This window comes from Delphinapterus leucas, chromosome 2, assembly GCF_059928025.1.
Source record: "Delphinapterus leucas isolate spDelLeu-1000000601 "Yukka" chromosome 2, BTC_Dleu_Yukka2, whole genome shotgun sequence".
Taxonomy (NCBI): domain Eukaryota; kingdom Metazoa; phylum Chordata; class Mammalia; order Artiodactyla; family Monodontidae; genus Delphinapterus; species Delphinapterus leucas.
The window spans coordinates 154996400-155014415 of NC_143130.1; the positions used below are offsets into that span (position 1 = coordinate 154996400).

General features: G+C 49.7%; 1 protein-coding gene across 1 annotated transcript in view; it reads left to right on the forward strand.

Moving 5' to 3' along the window:
* Positions 1-16887, forward strand: part of IFT43 (intraflagellar transport 43) — an 89277-nt gene extending 72390 nt beyond the window's left edge. The window contains exons 6-9 of the mRNA XM_022576491.2: positions 15506-15578; positions 15829-15904; positions 16422-16484; positions 16616-16887. Coding sequence (XP_022432199.1) covers positions 15506-15578; positions 15829-15904; positions 16422-16484; positions 16616-16738 — 335 coding nt within the window. The 3' untranslated portion in view covers positions 16739-16887. The remainder of the gene's footprint in view (positions 1-15505; positions 15579-15828; positions 15905-16421; positions 16485-16615) is intronic.
* The last annotated feature ends 1129 nt before the right edge of the window (positions 16888-18016 follow it).

The following is an 18016-nucleotide window of genomic DNA, read 5'->3' on the forward strand; positions in this document are numbered from 1 at the left end:
GTGTACTGAGTGACAAAGGTAGCAAGTAGTTGTTGCTGTATTGGTGATGTATGTTATTAAGGGCTGTGAGGTCAGAAGAGGAAGTGATCCCTGTAGGCTGAGGGCCCTTCAGGAAGAAGGAAGAACTTGCCTGGGTCCTAAAGGCTGGATAGGATTAGGTTAGGCAGAGAAACAGGTGCACAGCCTTCCAAGATAAGTTGCCTGGCATGAGGAGCAACTCCACGTTGAGGATGAATAAGGGGTTCATTCACCATAACCAGGAGGGAAGCTGCTTCTGCAGAGTTAAGCCCTGATTCTGGTCCATTCTCAACTACAGATAGTCAACATCCCCACATAAACTGCCTTTCATGAAGGTTAAAGATTGCCAATCATCTAATTTGCTGATTCTAGGTAGACTTGCTCACAGCTAGAGCTGACACCGTGCTTCGGGGAAGCTGGGATTCGTGGTTCTGGAGAACAGCTAAGAATAATGGACAGCCAGAGCCCCCGAATGACCTCAGGGTCCCAAAATTGTAGGATGGCAAAACGGATCTTTCCTTTAGTGGCTTAATTATCCATTCCTATTTTGGAATCAAGTTTCTAGTTTGCCGTAGGCCTTCAGACTTCTTCTGTCATGGAAGGTTGTATGTTAGAGAAAGAACATTGGATCTGGAATAGGAGTGAACCCAGTCTCTACAGGCGACATTGGGCAAGTCATTCATTCACTCATTCCTTTAACCACCATTTGTTGAATACCTGCTATGTGTGATGCTTGGAGCTGGGCACTGGGAACATGATGGTGTACAAACCATTCTTAGTCCTTGCCCTCATACAGCTTACAGTCTAGTCGGGGATATGGGGACTAATCAAATAGTCACACACTAAATAAGTGAGGACAAATTGCAATTGAGTCCACTGAGGGAAGAGTCTGGAGTGCCATGAGGGAGAATAACGTGGAGACCTGTTTGGGGTTGGGGACTGAGGGAGGGCCACCCTGAAGAAGTGACTTTCAAACTTCGACTTGAAGGAAGAGTAGAAGTTGCCAGCAGGGACTTCCCTGGCGGTCCAGGGGTTAAGACTCCGTGCTCCCAATGCAGGGGCAACAGGTTTGATCCCTGGTCGGGGAACTAAGACCCCGCGTGCCACGCGGCATGGCCAAAAATAAATAAATAATTGCTTGCCAGCGAAAGGAGTGTGGAGGCTGCGGGTTGGGAGGACCCTGGTAGAGGAGACAGGAGGCACAAAGTCCTGTCATCTCTCTGACGCCAGAAGTGTTTCCAGGCCTGTTTGGTCTCTTCCGGCTCTAAAATCCAGCTCTCAGAAAGTGAACTCTGGATGGAAAGTGAAACTTCAAAAGGGGCACTGAGAGGCAGACAAATGGGAGAAAAGAAATTCTTTGTCTTTAAAAAAGGTAAACAGTATTCAGATTGAGATCATCTCTTAAAACACAATTAGATGTGGACTCAACTTTCAAAAAGTTTATCTCTGAGGTAAAGTCAAGTTAAGATAGAACTTGTGAGCCCCCCAAATAATGGCTTTAAAAAAGTGGAAAGTCTCTGAAAACAGGAGCTTAAAAAAAAAAGGATTAGCTCTTTCTTGCCTATAACCATCGCATCTTGGTGTAACCCAGGACTGCGGGTGGAATTATAACTCCCTCTTCCTGGCGTCTCCCAGTGCCTCTGGGGCATGCCGCCTCCCCACTGGAGAGGGCTGTGCCCTTTGCATCCTGGGGTCCAGGTGTGACAGAATCGAATACCTTAAAACCTTAGGAGTGATAAATCCTATGGCCAACCCAAAAGTGTGAAATTCCTAAAGGACAGGCTGAGTTGAGCCACTTCTAGCCAGGGGCAATTGGAGACTTAATTCTGCAAGTGTAGCAATCTGGATGATCTGAGAGCTCCAAATTTAAGGGTAATTGCTCAATTTTCTATCCATGTCAACAGGGAAAATAGGTAAAAGTGGCTGAACACAGCCAAGCAATGAGGCTGGATGAGATGTGAGATGCTGGACTGTCAGTGGAATTAGAAAAATGCTATATGTAGTGGGATATCGCTCTGTCGCCCCTCTCCCCGTTCATCTCTGTCTCCGGGCTTTCTAACTCTCTTTTGGGCTCTTTCTCATTGCCTGCTTAATCCTTCCACCCTATCCTTCATCCGTTCTCCTGCAAGCAGCAGTCACTATTGGCCCAAGCAGTTTTAACGTGGAGAAAGAGAAAGTGAAAAGAATTCTTTAAGTGCAGATAAATTGGAACCCTGATATCTCAATTCTTTTCTCTTGCTTAGTACGAATGTTCCGTTATGTTGGCATTCCCTTCCTTAAGCTTACTGCAGCACACTGGACTTATTAGGTAGTACCCAAACCTAGTTCCTTTGCCTCCCTCTCTGTGCCTTGTTAAGCTTCATTCTGTTTATAGGATACTGGGTATGAAATTTGAAAAAGAAGTCCTTCTTATAGGAAATGGTATTGATAATTAATGTTTGTAAGTGTTTACCAAGAGCCAGGCCCTGTGCTGCTTTACCTGCAATATTTCAGTTAATCCTCGCAACATTTCTATGAAGAGACACTGTGATCATCACCCTTTTACAGAAGAAGAAATTGAAGTTTTGTGATGTTTAGTAGCTCACAGAGGTGACATGGCTAGTAAGCAATGATGTGCTGGGAAATATTTAACAACCAGCTCTCTGGGGGAGAAAAAGTCCTCATTGGTAGAGTTTGGCGATTTCTGTGGTGTAAATGCTCCCACGAGGGCTGTTTTCAAGCTCCCAGCATGACATCAGTGACCACAGAACTGGGAAGAGATGGACAGTAGCACACCAGTATGTTTCCATCATACAGGTACATTGGATGTAAATAATTTCAAGAGCATAGGCAAAGTAAAATGTAGTAAAATTTAGGAAGTGGTGAGTTTTGAGTATTACCTTTGTTTTTAATATAATTTATTTAATTATAAGGATGTATAATTTAATCTTTAATAATGCTTATGTTTAACAACCTGCACGCGAAATTCCTAAGATTTTTAGCCAGCATGAGCTGCTCCAGGACATCACTGCTAGTAAGTGATGGAGCTGGAGTTGGGACATGGCCTTTGTGACTCATGATTACCTGTCCTCACCACTTTCGTCTTTGCTCTCAAAGTGTTAGGTTCGTTTCTCAAGCCTGCTTATCCAGGAAGCTTGCCTCCACTCATATTCCCACTGCCCTGTTGCAGATTTGTTATCCTTTCCTGATTCTCAGATTAACCCACTGGCCCCTGTCCTCAGCTCTGCTGATCCTTTCCCTGTGAAGTCTTGGCAGCAACATCCAGGCTGAGCAGAGAAAAGCCAGAGAGACCAGGTCTTTAGGGCTCTGTAACACGAAGCAGAATCTTCAGGTTGGACCACTCCCCTCCTTCATGTTATGCTTTCTTTTCTATCAAATCCATTGGGATTGCTTTTAGATAATGAATTCTCTTCTGGGTCCTTTGGAGAGGAGAGCCTATTTTAAGGGGAGAGGAAGGAGTGTCACTGGGCTTGTGCAGGTGGCAGGGTGAGTAGCGGGGAGTATGGGAGGTCTGGAAGAACAGAGACCCCGCAGGGCACTCCCAGGGCCGTGGTGGGCTATGGCTGGAGCTCTCCCACCAGCGCAATGCTTTGAGACACAGCTGAGGGAACAAACTGACATCACAGAGACTTGGGACACTCAAAAGACTGCATGGAGCATCAAAGAGCCCCAGCCAGGGGTGTTGGATCATGGTGCCAATAGTGAGCTGAGATCATCATGGGCCACAGGTGGACTCTGTGCAGGTTCATTTTAGTATAGAAAATAAACTTTGTGTAAAGTGATTCTCTAAACAAAAGACTTGGTGCGCTTTACCTGTAGGCCATGTCTGTGGCTAGGACATTTGGAAAGACTTCCATAGGCAAATATGACAGTCAGGTGTTTTGGGGCTTTTTTTTATCACTAGGTATATGGGAATGGAGAGCCTAGAAATAAGGATGTCGTAGAGATAGAAGGCACCTCATTTTGGTGATGAGGAAACTTGGGACAAGAGTTGACAAGTAACTGCACATGGTCAGCAAATCAGGGACAGATCTGGGACCCAGGTTTCCTACTCCTAATCAGGTGGACCCTCTAGTACAGCTCTGTGGACCAGGAATCTGGGTTCAGTTCTTCCTTGATAGATAGTTAAGGCCACATTCCTGGCAGCAAAAGAAAAATGAACTCTAGTAGATGTAGACTCTTGGGGCCCCAAGGGCAACTTCTTTACTCCCCAGTGTGGGTTTGGCCCCAGAGTGACTGAGATGCCAGAGGAGTTACAGGGGACTTGCCAGAAGTTTCTTTAATGAAGCAAGAAAAGTTGTTTTGACTTGCTGTTGTTTTTTGCAGGAGGTAATTCAGGGTCCCATGCCCCTTCCGTGGGATAAGCATATACCATCATGGAGTAGGTATCTAAGAGCTGATGGGATGGAATGACTTAGCTCAGCACACATAGTAGAGACTGGTTTGGCTGTGCTCTTCTTGCCTCTTGAAGAGACAGAGAGTCAGGGGAGCTTCTGCAAATGGAGTTAAGCTTGGAGCACATTTTGGTTGTTCTGCTTTGTCACCTCAGTTGTTCCGTACCTCGCCCTGGTCCAGCTGCAAAGCACAGCCCAGAGCATTGACCAGACCTCCTGCTCTGCTGGCAGAGCTGGAACAGAGTGCTCTAGGCCCCTAGTGGGCCCCTACAATCTCTGGGTCACACCAGCCTTTCAAGCTTTCCGTCACAAACAGCTCTGCCCGAAACGTGGTTGACAGCGACCTCTCTGGGACTCCATTTTCTTTGTTCACGTGAGCAGCTTACTGGGATGTCCCCCTCTGAAGAGGAAGAGTGAGGAGCATGACACAGACATCCTGCACCACGCATGCACGCGCATCGTAAAGGAAGCAGGTTGTATTAACCTTCCTCCAGGAACACAGAGAAAGCTCTGTCAGCATTCCATCGTGCTGTAGTCGGTTTGGAGGAATGTGGTTAATAGTAAATCATCCCACATTAAGCACTGACAAAAGTAGAAGAGAGTTGAGTCTCCCTGAAACAGTTGTAGAGATCTGGGTATTTATCCTGTAACTCCTTGGATTCTGTCCCTGTTGAATATGGAAGACAGGATCAGGGTAGGACAAAGCCAATCCCGTTTAGTTTCGTGAGATGGTCCTAGATGTGACGGTGAGCCGTGGTCCAGCTTTGGGGAGAGGCACGGGTACTTCTCCGCACAGCTGTGAAAGGAGTGGTGGATGAGGGCAGAGAGATGAGGCCATATTGATGGGAACCATTGCCCAGGGACATCTTAGACTCAGATTTTTATGTGACTAGAAGGAGAGGCTCAGTGCTTTAGGATATCTCTTTCAAGTGGTGGGGACTGTATAGAGAAGAGGCATAGCGTTCTCTGCCACACACAAAAAAAGACAGGTGGATTTGTAGAGTTGCTCCAAATAGTCTTTGTAACCCAAACCACAGCAAGCTGTGGCCTGGGGACTGTGCTCTCCAAGCAAATGGCCATGAGGCCTCACTCATCTTGAAGTCTGACGGTCAGATAGTGCTTAGGTGAGACAGGAAGGGACAGGCATGATTATTCGTGTGAGGTTGGACTCAGCACATCACTTAGACCTCAATTGAAGCCTTTCCTTCCAACACATGGGGATTAGTTTCTAAAGAAGAACCCGAGATAACAAAGCCTAGGTACAGCAGAAATCCAGGGGAGCGGTGATAGGGGACCCTCTTACCCTAGCGAGAGACGAACTTGATATGGCCAACTGGTAGGTCTTCCTTTCCAGCTTCAGGTCCTCCCAGCTTTCTAAAAATGCCCAGATGTTTGGTGTGTGCATGTGTGTACTCGCCTATATATATACACACACGCGAGGGGACACATACTGGGAATGTGATTCCTGAGTGCATAAGTGTGGTTGACGGACTGGGTTTACCTAAAAGACCCTTTAAGAGGAAGCTCTTGAAAGATGATTACAGAATTGAGACACCATCATTTAAAAGTGCCCGAGGCAAATGCCTTTGAAAATTGCTGCAGCGGAGGGACAGAGAAAGAACCCGGCAGCCCTGGATTGTTGCCCCGTTCCCTCAGGACCCGTCCCCCCCTCCCCCTCTGTTTCTCATCTGATGAGAGAGAGAGCAGCAGTAAGACTCCTCACCTATCTTATGAAAATCAGATTGGGAATGGCTGTGATCAAAACCAGCTGGCTGTCACCGGCAGTGGCCTTGCGAGGAGGGAACCGCTCAGAAGCATTCTGTATGTGGCGGAGTCACGGCTGGCACTGATCAAAGGAGCATTTTTGTAATAAATATATATAAGGAAAAAATACAAAACCTAAGGATTTAGAATAAAAGCAGGGTAGTTTGTCTTGTTTTTTTCAGCGTAACACGGGGAGGATGAAATAGAATCAGATATGCCTGGTTTCTAACACAGAAACCAGGCATATCTGGTGGCTCTGAGAAGGTGCTCTGTGTCACATTAATACCATATCACTGATCTTGGGCCTTATTGAAGAGAGTGGAGAGTTCCTCACTTTCCATTCCTTCCAGCCACTTCATTCCTCGTCACCTTTGAAGTCGCTTACCCCCGCTCGTCCTTAACACATCTCTACGGATCAAAGCTGGAACTGCCACGAAGCTCCCAGAGAGCTCTTGGGGTGGCAGGGAGCGTCCCTGTTCATTGTTCTTCTTTTCCTTCAACTGTTGGTAACCACTGTGCGATTGTTCCCTAGAGACCACTCCAGTGCGTGACACCAGGGTCCTCCCAGTGTCAGGCTCCTGGGCTGAACAGGACCCTTCCCTATGGAGAACGCTTGTTGGGCCGTGCTTGCCTCCCATGAGCACTGCCTTTGAATTGCTCCAAAGGGTCAGTCCTGGCTGACGACCCTTTGCGCGGTCAATACTGACTCTTCCACAGCCCCTGGTGGACTGCGTGGGGTGATGGGGCAAATCGCATTCTAGGGTATTGCATTCATGCTCCTTCCAGAGAGTGCCACCACCCCTCTGTGGGTAATACGCTGAGGCCGGGCCTGCACACCCACAGTAGACCGCGAGCTAAGTCACCACTCAGCACAGCCTCCTGTCTGCCCACCACCCAGCCGGCACCACACCCCCTGAGGCCCGGCTTGTCTCAGAAATGGACTCAGTCCAAGCCCTCCCGTCCAGCCCATCGTCAGCCAGGAGAGTGGCCACGGCGTGGGCGGCTGGGAGGAACAACCGGCTCTTTCGATGTTCTTCCTGAGGTCGGGGATCTCTTTCCCCAGCAGCAGGAGGAGGGGGTGGGTTCGGCAGGAGCATGGAGACATCTCAACGTATGGGACATAGATAAACCGCCCCCCACCCAAACCAGCGCCTCAGGACGGACATCTTCCTGCCCCTGTCATTCGCTTCCTCAGGGACCTGCTTGGGCACCTTTTGCTCGTGATCAGTCCTGTTTCTCAGTCCCTGCAGTGGACCTTCTGGCCAGCAGCGTCACAGTTTTCAGACTCTTCTCCCATGGCTGCCTCTCTCCTCCCCTCCCAGTGACCCGGCCGGATCAGGTGAAATCACCGGGGATCGGTCCTCATAAAGCAGACCCGCCAGGGACCTGCAGACGCATTTTTGCCCCAGAACCCCAGTGCGTCCGGGGAGTGCAGGGGCCCAGGAGCTCCTCTGAGACCGTCCCTTTCGCTTGTTCCTTCGGGTGTTGGAAGCCTGTTGCCTACCTCTTTCCCCTTTTCTTCTCCCTTTAAAAAAATTCTCCATTTTTTCACTTAGAAAAAAAAATGATTTATACGATTGAGATCCACTAATTAAAGCCATTTTCTGGTATTTGGTTACTGGAGTGTTTGATGTCTCTCTGACAAGACCATGAAATGCATGGAGTGTCCACAGGGACAGAATTTGCTGAACACGGCTCTTTGTAAATGAGGGGACACAGTGTCGCAGCAGCTCATGAATATGAAACGCCCATGATGCCACCTCAGTGGACTTGGGAACACAGATGAATCCTGTCATGTGCTAAATGAGACCAATTTCTTTCATTTAACTTCATCTTCAATCAGACCTTCTTCCATTTGCCTGTTTAAAATTCCCCATACGTGATGCAGAAGGTAACAGCATTCAGTAAAACAAAGTTTTGCAGCTGCAGAGAAAAATTATAATGATCTCAGGTGTAAAGTTGCAATCTCCTGGAAACGTGGACATTCTTTCCTTTCGCTCACGAGCTCTGCTGAGAGTCTGTTGACTTTGAGCGCAACATTGGGGGTTGTCTGGACTGCTCTTCTTGGGGTGTCCCTCCACAGCGTGTCCAGGCCCCTTTCAGGTGGGTTATTGAATGTGGCTGTGAATTATGCAGGATGGACGTGAGCCCTCAGCAGCCCACGAGTGCTCTGTTGTGGCCAGGGCACTGGGCGGGGGAACAGCTCTGGGAAGAGATGGTGTGGGACCGCATGGGGCCTCTGCCGTGGGGGGCGCAGTTAGTGGGTGAAGCGAGAGGGGCAGATGTCATCATTCAGCACCCGGAGGAACCTGACAAGGTAGGCCAGCCCCTGGTATCGTTTACTAAGGGGTCAAGGTCAGAAAGTGCTGGAGTTAGAAGAGACTTTATGTAGCTCTCTAGAAACCCTTCTGGCCACGACCAGAAAATTCCATTCAGAAATCCCCAACCAAGAAAATCAGCAAAGAGTAGAACCTAAAAGGGACACAGAGAGGAGGGGCTCCCTGCCTGAGCCATCTTTGCCTGGGTGGGACCGAGGGCCGGATCAGGGTGCCTCCTTCGTTCTCTCCTTCCTCTGCAGGAAGATGTACGCGCCGGGGAAGAGCCTGAGTAATGCTCAGGGCGTACTCATTACAAGCGGAGCCTGATCTAAGGAATCACTTTCTGCTCTTGTACCAAAACGAGCCAACAACAGCTAGATGTGAAGGCAGGCTATCATGAAATACGTTGCAGAGATCTGGGGCCAGGGTCTTTGCAGGAGGCAGGCAGGCTTCTTGCTGTTGAGCCACAGGGGCAGAAGGGGATCCCTCTGGGACTTCCCCGGGTACTTAGCATTTTAGTGTGCGGGTGTGATGGTATTACGGGCAACGTGTGTATTTCAGGGCAAGTGGCAGCTTCTCGCATCTTTGAAACCAGTTGTAATTGATCCTACTGGTGTTCCCACATGTTTCTATTATTTATTTCTATTACTTATTTAAGCACCCCTCATTTATTTCTGTGGTTTCATCTGGTAGTTGGTTTGTTGGTAGATCTGTTGGCAGGCTAGTATGCTGGTATCTTGATGAGTTTTCCATTTGGCAACCTCTGTCTTTGGAATTAGCTCTTACTGCTGCTGCTGTTCATTAACAAGCCTTTACTGGGGGCTCCCAGAAGGTGGCATGATGGAGTGGGGCACGCTAGAGATCAAGAGGAAGCCCAGGGTGAAGAGCAGTGTGACCCAGCCTCAGGATGGAAGCCCAGCAGTCCATATGGACCCAATTTGGATGACTCTTCCTCTGTAACTTTGTCCCCACTCCTCCATTGTTTCTTGTATATGCACAGGTCCTTCCCAGGAGGCCTTGCAGCTCTCAAGTGAGGCAAAGCCTCTGTTGTGATGTCATCAAATCCAGGATGTATCTAAGGATTGCTCTTGGTTGTTCTTGCGAAATGAATCCTGCCTAGGCAACTTTGGGACTCAGTAACACTTATACTATAACTAGAATGATATAGAGAAGATGGACATGGCCCATCCATGTGTGTGACTTGCAGATTTGAGGGGCATTTATTGATCCAGCTCCGTTCAGTTGTCCTTTAGTTTGCCCATCTTTGGGAATGCAGAAGTGACTGGGACGTGGTCTTCACCCTCCACTAGTTCAGCATCTAGGAGGCAGGCCGAGGGCAAATTTCATTTGCTCTACCTACAGCAAAGTAATCAGGTCCATCCTGTGTCCTTGAATATAAAGCATTGTGGAAAGGTAGAGTAGGAAGCTCTGAATTCTGCGTGTTGGGTTCCAAGATGATTCACAAAGTAAGGGATGTGCATTTTCCTTATTCTGCTCATTTATCATCATTTTTTTAATGTATAGACCCTCCCTTTGCAACTTTTCCATGCTGGGTCCATCTTGGTTTGCCCCTAATATGCCTCCAAAGAGGTCTTGCCTATAGCAGGCACCCAGGCGTCTCCTGGCCGGTTGATGCAGGTCCTTCGTCACCTGGCACCTGACGCCCTCTCTCCTGCTTCGCCCCGAGCTGCTCTCTCCTGGGCCCTGCACGCCAGCCACGCCACCCTTTTAGCGAGTTCCTCCTCACCTCCTAGCGCCTTTGTGCACGTTGTCCCCTGCCTGGCTTAGTCCTGTTTATCCTTCAGTGGCCCTGTCCTAGTTCAGAGACCTTCCCTAACTCGACACTCCACCCCCTCAAAATCCTGAATTAGATCCTCTCTGGACTGAATTAAGGGCATTATGCAGCATCCATTCGATAGAAAACTAGATGGTCATTTAAAAGAATAAGATGCACGTGTACATTGAAAAGGACAGATAAAAGTAAGTCGCAGGACTTCCCTGGAGGTCCAGTGGTTAAGACTCCATGCTTCCGCTGCAGGGGGCGTGGGTTCAATCCCTGGTCGGGGAACTAAAATCCTGCATGCCGCATGGCACAGCCAAAAAATAATTTAAAAAAAAAGAAAAGTTGGGGCTTCCCTGGTGGCACACTGGTTGAGAGTCCGCCTGCCGATGCAGGGGACACAGGTTCGTGACCCGGTTCGGGAGGATCCCACATGCTGCGGAGCGGCTGGGCCCGTGAGCCATGGCCACTGAGCCTGCACGTCCGGGGCCTGTGCTCCGCAACGGGAGAGGCCACAACAGTGAGAGACCCGTGTACCGCAAAAAAAAAAAAAAAAGTTGTAAAACAATGGATACGTAACATGATGCCATTTGCAAACATTTTAAAAGGACATATGTGCTGTGTATGCAGAAATTCTTTTCAGTAAACATATATGAGAAATGGTTAATAGTGATCACCTCTAGGGAGATGGCTGGGATTCATATAAGGAAAGGACATTTTTCATCTTAAACTTGTCTACAGCATTTGAATTTATTACCACATATTATATTACTTTTGCCATTAAAAATAAAACATTAGGTCTCCCTGTTATTTTGGTCTCGGAGTCCAGTTAGCTCCCTTCACAGCGTGTGTTTTCATTTACAGGCAGCACATTTATTTGTGTTTATTGCTATCTCCCACTACACTGGTGCTGCAGGAAGGCAGGGCCCATGTCGGGTTTATCTGCTGTTGTTACTGGCACCTCCTAGCACAGTGCCTTTCACAGAGGGGCTGCTCCATTCATCCCTTCAAGGATGAATGGATAAACGAATGAACAAGTGAACAAATGCAGTTTCCCCCACAGTGTGGCTAATTGGGCAACACGTGGGATACAAGCAGGTGAAAGGCAAGTGAGATGGCTGACATGAGAGGCTGGGAGCAAATGCAGAGAGCAGGGAAGGCCCGTTTTGTTAAGGAGTCTGAGCTGGGAGAGAGCAGCGGGTAACTGGTCAGCAGGGGGCGCTGTCTGGGGGAGCTGAAACGAAGGATGAGGGCACCCGCTGCTGCGGCACTGACGTCTCAGCCCTTTTGCCTCGCCAGCCCTTTTGCCTCGCCGGCCCTTTTCCTGGGGCCGTTCGAGGCGTCCGTTCCCCTCCTTCTCCACGCAGCTGGTTTAGTGCGACACGGACGGCGGGGGATGGAGCCACCGGGTCTCCAGTGTCGGTCCATTTTTCTCTCTGCACCATTTGGCCTTGTTGTAGGGAAGTAGCCAGTCGGCCATATGGTGAGGGAGAGACTTCCCTTAGTTATGGTTATTGGGAGACAGAAACACCCGAGAACAGAGGACACTCGGTCGCAGGCAAAACGAAAGGTGTCCCAACTATAGGCGGTTGTCTCACCTCTCCACTAGTAGAGGCGTCTTTGAAGTCACTGGACCTTTGCAAAGAAAGCCTCTGGGCAGGGGTGGGGACAGCCTTTTGGGGAGGGGTGCAGTTGAACTGGAGCTGGAAGCCTGCTCTGTCCATTCTTAATGACTCACTTCACGCAAGCTACTTCATCTTGCTGAGAGCCTCAGTATTCTCATCTGGAAGATGGTGACAACTGGGCAGGATTAAATGAGAAAATGAGGGTAGAGCCACATAGTTTCTCTCCATGCTCAGTGTTTTATCTGTTAAACGAATAAGAATAATATAGAATATTTATTACTTACTAAGCATAGTGCTTGATATTTTAGATGATCGCATGTAATACAGCAACCCTGTGAGGTGGGTGTAGTTATGTTCCCCGTTTTACAGCTGAAGAAACTGAGGCACAGAGAGGATGAAGCCTCACAGCTAGTACACGGGGGAGCCAGGCTTCAAATGCTTCCAGTGCCTGCACTCTTAGCCACTGGACAGGAGTCTTACCCATATGCTTAAGTAACCCATTGTTTCTGTTAATGTTCTTATTATCAGCAGCATCGAAGAAAATGAAACTAAAGTTAACATAATTATTGAATTTTTTTAAATAGTGGCTGCTTTTCAATAGTCCTAGAGCATACTTCTTTGTTCCTCTTGCTGTCTCTATTAAAATTGTTGCTTTTGAATGTTAAGCTTGACACCCTGAATCAGACACTAGGTCACTGGTTCAGGCTTGCAGGTCAAGTAGCCGTCACTGATTGCAGGCAGGGCCGGATCATTCCATGCAGGTAATTTTGTGAAGAAGCGGATTGATTTCTCAAGCCCGTTTTCTTTTTCTAGGTTGGGTCATCCTGCATGTGTGTGTATGAGAGAGAGGGGTGGGCGGAAGGGAAGAGAGAAAGAGGACAGAAACTCCTGGGAACATGTTATATATATCCATAAGCAAGCACTTGTCTGTGATTGTAAATCAGAAACTGTAAAATTAGGAAGTTCTTTGAAGTTTGCCCAAAACCTGCTCCACGGCCACCTGTTCCACTGGGGCCGGCAGTTGGATGGCCAGGCTCTGCGGCGATGGCTCAAGCTGTCACTGCACCGAAACGCTCCAGCCTGCCTTGGCCTGGCTGTCATCGCTGGCTTGGTCCCGCTCAGGCAGTTCACCGGTTTCTGTTGGACACCAGGCTTCCAATTAGAGAGAAGTCCCACTGTGTGGCCAGCCCCGCCAGTGCCGCTCTGAGCGGCCCCTTTGCCAAGGCCTGAGCTGACCTCCGCTCTGTCACAGATGGGCCAGCCCCACGCTCCTTCGTGCGCATTTGGAGGAGGGGGTTGGGGACAAACAGGGAAGCCACGGGGACTCAGAGTGGATAGTGGGCAGAAGTGCAGCTCCTCAGAGCTGGGAGAAGCTGGGCAGAGTTGACAGGACCCAAATGCTGACATTGCAGAGCAAGAGGGGACTTGGGGAAGACCCCGTCCTGAGCCCTGAGCACAGCAGGGAGCATTTTCTTACCAACTTCTGAATATTCATCTCAGGCTGGGCCTCACACCGAGGAGAGCCAGGAGCAGCTAACTGCCTCACGCCGGACCTGTCACACTGCTGATGGCGCATGGCACGGCCAGCTTCCGCCCTGCCCCACTGCAGGGCCCGTGCAGTCCTGCCAGCCTAGGAGCCCTCTCGGCCTGGACTCAGGGACGGTGCCATCAGCAGCCCTCACATGGACTGTATTCTTCACTCGGAGTGAACAGGGACGAGCAAGCTGAATTTCTGTTAGCATAAGAAATAGAACATTAGAGAATTCCATCTCTAATTCTCTAGCAGGGTAGAGAGCTAGAATCTAAGCTCTGAACTGCGTCTTTCTAGATAGAGGACTTGCTGAATGTCATTCATTATTTCGGGGCTGGTGTATGTGTCTTCTGTATTTCCCTATCAGCATTTTCTTTTTATTTTCATCCCTTTAATCACTCTCTTTCCCTGCCTGTCTCTTTCTCTCTGTCTTATTTTCTCTGTCTCCGTCTCTCCCTTGCATGCTTTCTGTCTCTCTTTCCAGGTACGGCATCTGTAACCCCTCCATTGGAAGCAATGATAAAGATGCCAGGCTGGGAACTGACATTTATATACCCGGGCTTAGCTTGACTGGAACCATCGCAAAGTCTAAATAATGAATAGCCTGAAAGTGGCAAGGGTCTTCCCAGCTGTTCTTGGAATGATTCTGCGTCTCTTAAAAAAAAAAAAAATTTTTTTTTTTTTTTAAATTTAGTCCATGGAAGCAAAAACGAAGGGTGGGGGCTTCCCTGGTGGCGCAGTGGCTGAGAGTCCGCCTGCCGATGCAGGGGACACGGGTTTGTGCCTCGGTCCGGGAAGATCCCACATGCCGCGGAGCGGCTGGGCCCGTGAGCCGTGGCCGCTGAGCCTACGCGTCCGGAGCCTGTGCTCCGCAACTGGAGAGGCCACAGCAGTGAGAGGCCCGCGTACTGCAAACAAAACAAAAAAACAAAACAAAACAAAAAAAAACGAAGGGTGTCTTCACTGCTCTCTCCTCTCTGGAATTTTTCCTCCTTTTAATATTTGCAGTTGGTTTGGGAATTCCAGGACTGTCTCTCCCTGCTTGGCCTTTTTTTCTGCCCCATCTCTTTTTTTCTCTATGCAGACTGGTTAAAACAAAGAAAGCCCCTCTACCAGTCAGTGATACTCACTGAGAGAAGGTAGTACTTCTTTAAGGTGTTAGGTTATCCCCAGGAGAAGATGGACGATTTTTCTGCTATAATAAGCAAGTTTCCACAATTAAGTGATGTGCTGTGTCTCTGTTTCTCCACTTGCATGACTTTGTTAGATTGACAAAGGGAATGGCCTCATGTCTCTTCCTATGTTTGTATGTCTGTCTCATGTGGAGAGTTCAGAGGAGGAGAATCTCCAAGAGACAGCAAGGGAAGTGTCGTCTTTAGAGTCAGTGTTGTTTATTATATTAGACCCGGTAAATGGAGACTCTGATCCTGGACACACTGCTGGGAAGCCAGGTCACATCATTAGGCGTAAAGTGACCTTCAGATACAGGCTCAGGCCTTGCAAAGACTAGGACGAGCTGATGCAGGTGTGAACCTTGGTCATGAGGAGGTGCACTCATGGTGACATCCACCTCGTGACACTACGCTTTCCCACTTCCTCTGTCTCTGACCACGCCAGGTTCATTCAGCTCCTCTTTTCTTTTCTCTCCTCTAATAAAAACACTTCCCCAAGTGCTGTCTGGGACTTTCTTCTCATTTCTTTACATTTCTCCTTAGAGAGCCACGCCAGTGGCTTCTAACCTGGAGCAAATGTCAGGATCACCCAGGAAATCTTAGGGAAAAATACAGACACCTGAGCCCCACCCCACTAGGAGATTCTAACCCAGCAGGTTCTGGGGTAAAGCCTGAGATTTGGGAATTGTTGAAGTTCTACCTTTGATTCCCATGTGCACCTCTACTTCAGTTCCACAGCCCTAGACTGGGGTCCTAGAGGCCAGAGACCATTGTGTCCATTCTACCCAAAGCCTGTAGCGCTAACTGTGGCCGGCACGTTGAAGGTGATAAGTAGCCAGTGGAGAAGCAGGCAAGATCGCCCATTCGTGCTGCTGACATTTTTGGCTTCTCCTCTCATTGCAGATATTCCTGTTATTCCGGACCTGGAAGAAGTACAGGAGGAAGACTTTGTTTTGCAGGTGGCGGCCCCTCCCAGGTATGTTAAATTAATATGAAGTTGGCAGGAGGCAGGGACCATGCCACACACCATCTCCAGTGGTGCTGCCCCCCAGGGGAGATCCAGATGTCTCTGGATGGGCTGCATCCCAGGGTTCCCATTTTATTAGACGTTTTCTCCCCATTTTGGTCCTTCCCAGCTGCCTACGAGGCTCTGGGTTGGTGGCCCGGCAGCACTCCTGGCACTGGTTCTGCCTGTGGTTCCTCCTCACATTCCGTCTTTCCTGCAGCATCCAGGTCAACCGGGTGATGACCTACCGTGACCTGGATAATGACCTCATGAAGTACGCAGCCTTTCAGACCTTGGTGAGTGAGGCAGCTTCTGTGTAGAGGAGCAGGCTCCAGGCAGCATCCATAGGGAGTTCTCAGTTTCTCCAAAGCCTTACAGCCTCTCCTCCGTGGGTCTCTGTGGCTGCCGGGCAACAGTCCCTTTGCCAGAGACATCATCCTCGGGTATTACAGCATCCCTGGACCCAACATATTCCAGTGTTCCCAGGGCCAGTCTCCCTCCTGCTTCCCTGGCTGCCCCCGTGGCATCAGTAGATATGCTGCTGTCATGCCTGCCATCCTGGTATTGACCTTCCCCCAAGGAGTGCCCAACCTGTAGGACATCATGGTGTTCCCTCAGTTCTCAGTGGCATTGGGGTCCACCCACAGTTTTGCTCTTTCACAAGGCATTTGCAATTTCGCAAGGCATTCTGGATTTGGGAAGTTCCACCACACTCAACCTGGCCCCCCTCTCTTTGCCAGAGGTCGTTGTCCGAAGGCCTCCGAGGTGCACAGCCTGCCTTTTTTTTCTTTTTTTTTCTCTGCCCATTCACAGGATGGAGAGATCGACCTGAAGCTCCTCACCAAAGTCCTGGCGCCGGAGCATGAGGTTCGAGAGGTACGTAGCGGCGGCAGTGCCTGCCCCTCGTTCCCGGAAACAGCTGGCTCCGAAGCTGGCCTCGGCAGGAGGCTGGCTGTGACCGAGGGGACGGCGTCCCCCAGCTCACCCCGCGATGCCTGTCTCGGCAGGATGACGTCAGCTGGGACTGGGACCGTCTGTACACTGAGGTGTCCTCAGAGCTCCTCAGCGAGTGGGACGCGCTGCAGACGGACAAGGAGGACCCCGTGGGACAGCAGCCCTCGCACACCTGAGCCCGGGGGTCGCTCTCCCTGCACGCGGTCACCTCTGCTTTGGATTCGAGACACAGGCCATAAACCTAAAACTAAAGAAGCTTGCAAGCAGCTCAGGAGTTTTATGTGGACTATTTTGTAATAAAAATTTCTATTTTCAGTAGACCGCATTGGATCGTTCGACTGTAAGAAATTGCTTTTTTCTGTAGCCCTCTCTTCCGTTTCTTTCCAGCACTCCCTTGGAAAGATTCGTCAAGAGTGAAGGAGGGCATCTCTCCCCATCGCTGAAGCTTGGGAGGGAAAGCTAGATTCAGGGGGAGAAGCGGTGGTGCTCCTGGAAGCCGTTTGGTTCACAGAAGCCACAGCAGCTCCCCGGAGCATCTACCTGTGAGCACCTGGACGCAGCGATACGGGAGGTGGCATGCGGCTGCCTGCTGGGGTCCTGGGGAGGGCCTGGCCACATGCCTTTCTCACTTTGGACGGTCAGTTATGTTGGTGAAGTTGCACTGTCTCCTTCGAGCTCTCAGTGGGCGTGATCAGATGACCCATTGCCCACGCCAGGGTTTGGTGGCTCTTCTAACGGCACGCCCCTTTCCCCGCTCTTCCTGCAACCCATGCCTGGGGCTTCCAAAGCACAGGTTTCCTTTCTGCCACAGGTTCCCAGGGCCTTGTTTCTGGTTCTTATTAGCAGGGGCCAGCTCAGCAGCCCTGAGACGTCCACAGAAACACTCTCTCAGGGAGCCTGGGCCTCCGCTGACCTTTCAGAGGTGTAGCTGTTTGTCTCCGTTGCTCCCCCCAAGCATCATCACTGCCAGTTTCCAAAATGTGCCAAGACCTGGAGCAGAGCCCAGTCCTTTTTCTAAACAGAGACATCTTTTGTTTTTGTTTTTCTCTTAACTCCCCAAGACATCTCATCTGAGGACAGGACGTCTCCCCGCCCACCTCTCCTAGATGCCACTCTGGGTCAGGCCCGCGCAGTCTGGCGGCAACTAACCAAGCCCCGCTCCCGGCCGTGGGGAGTGCTGAGTGCTGAATGCTGCTCTCACCCTGCCTGGAAAGCCCTTCATTAAAATTCAGAAAAACAAAGAGGCTCAACACTTCAGAAACACACTGGGGGTTATTTTTTTCTGACTACAGTGCCCTTCCCCGGTGAGCCACCGGCTCCGGGGCAGGCAAAGAGAATACTTGTCTGTTAATTATAAACTCAGGGATTTAGTGGCTTTGGGGTCTCGTTTCCTCCTTTTCCAGAGTCACACTTTTAGCCCAGACAGCCCCTCTTTGGAATAATTCCCATGGTCA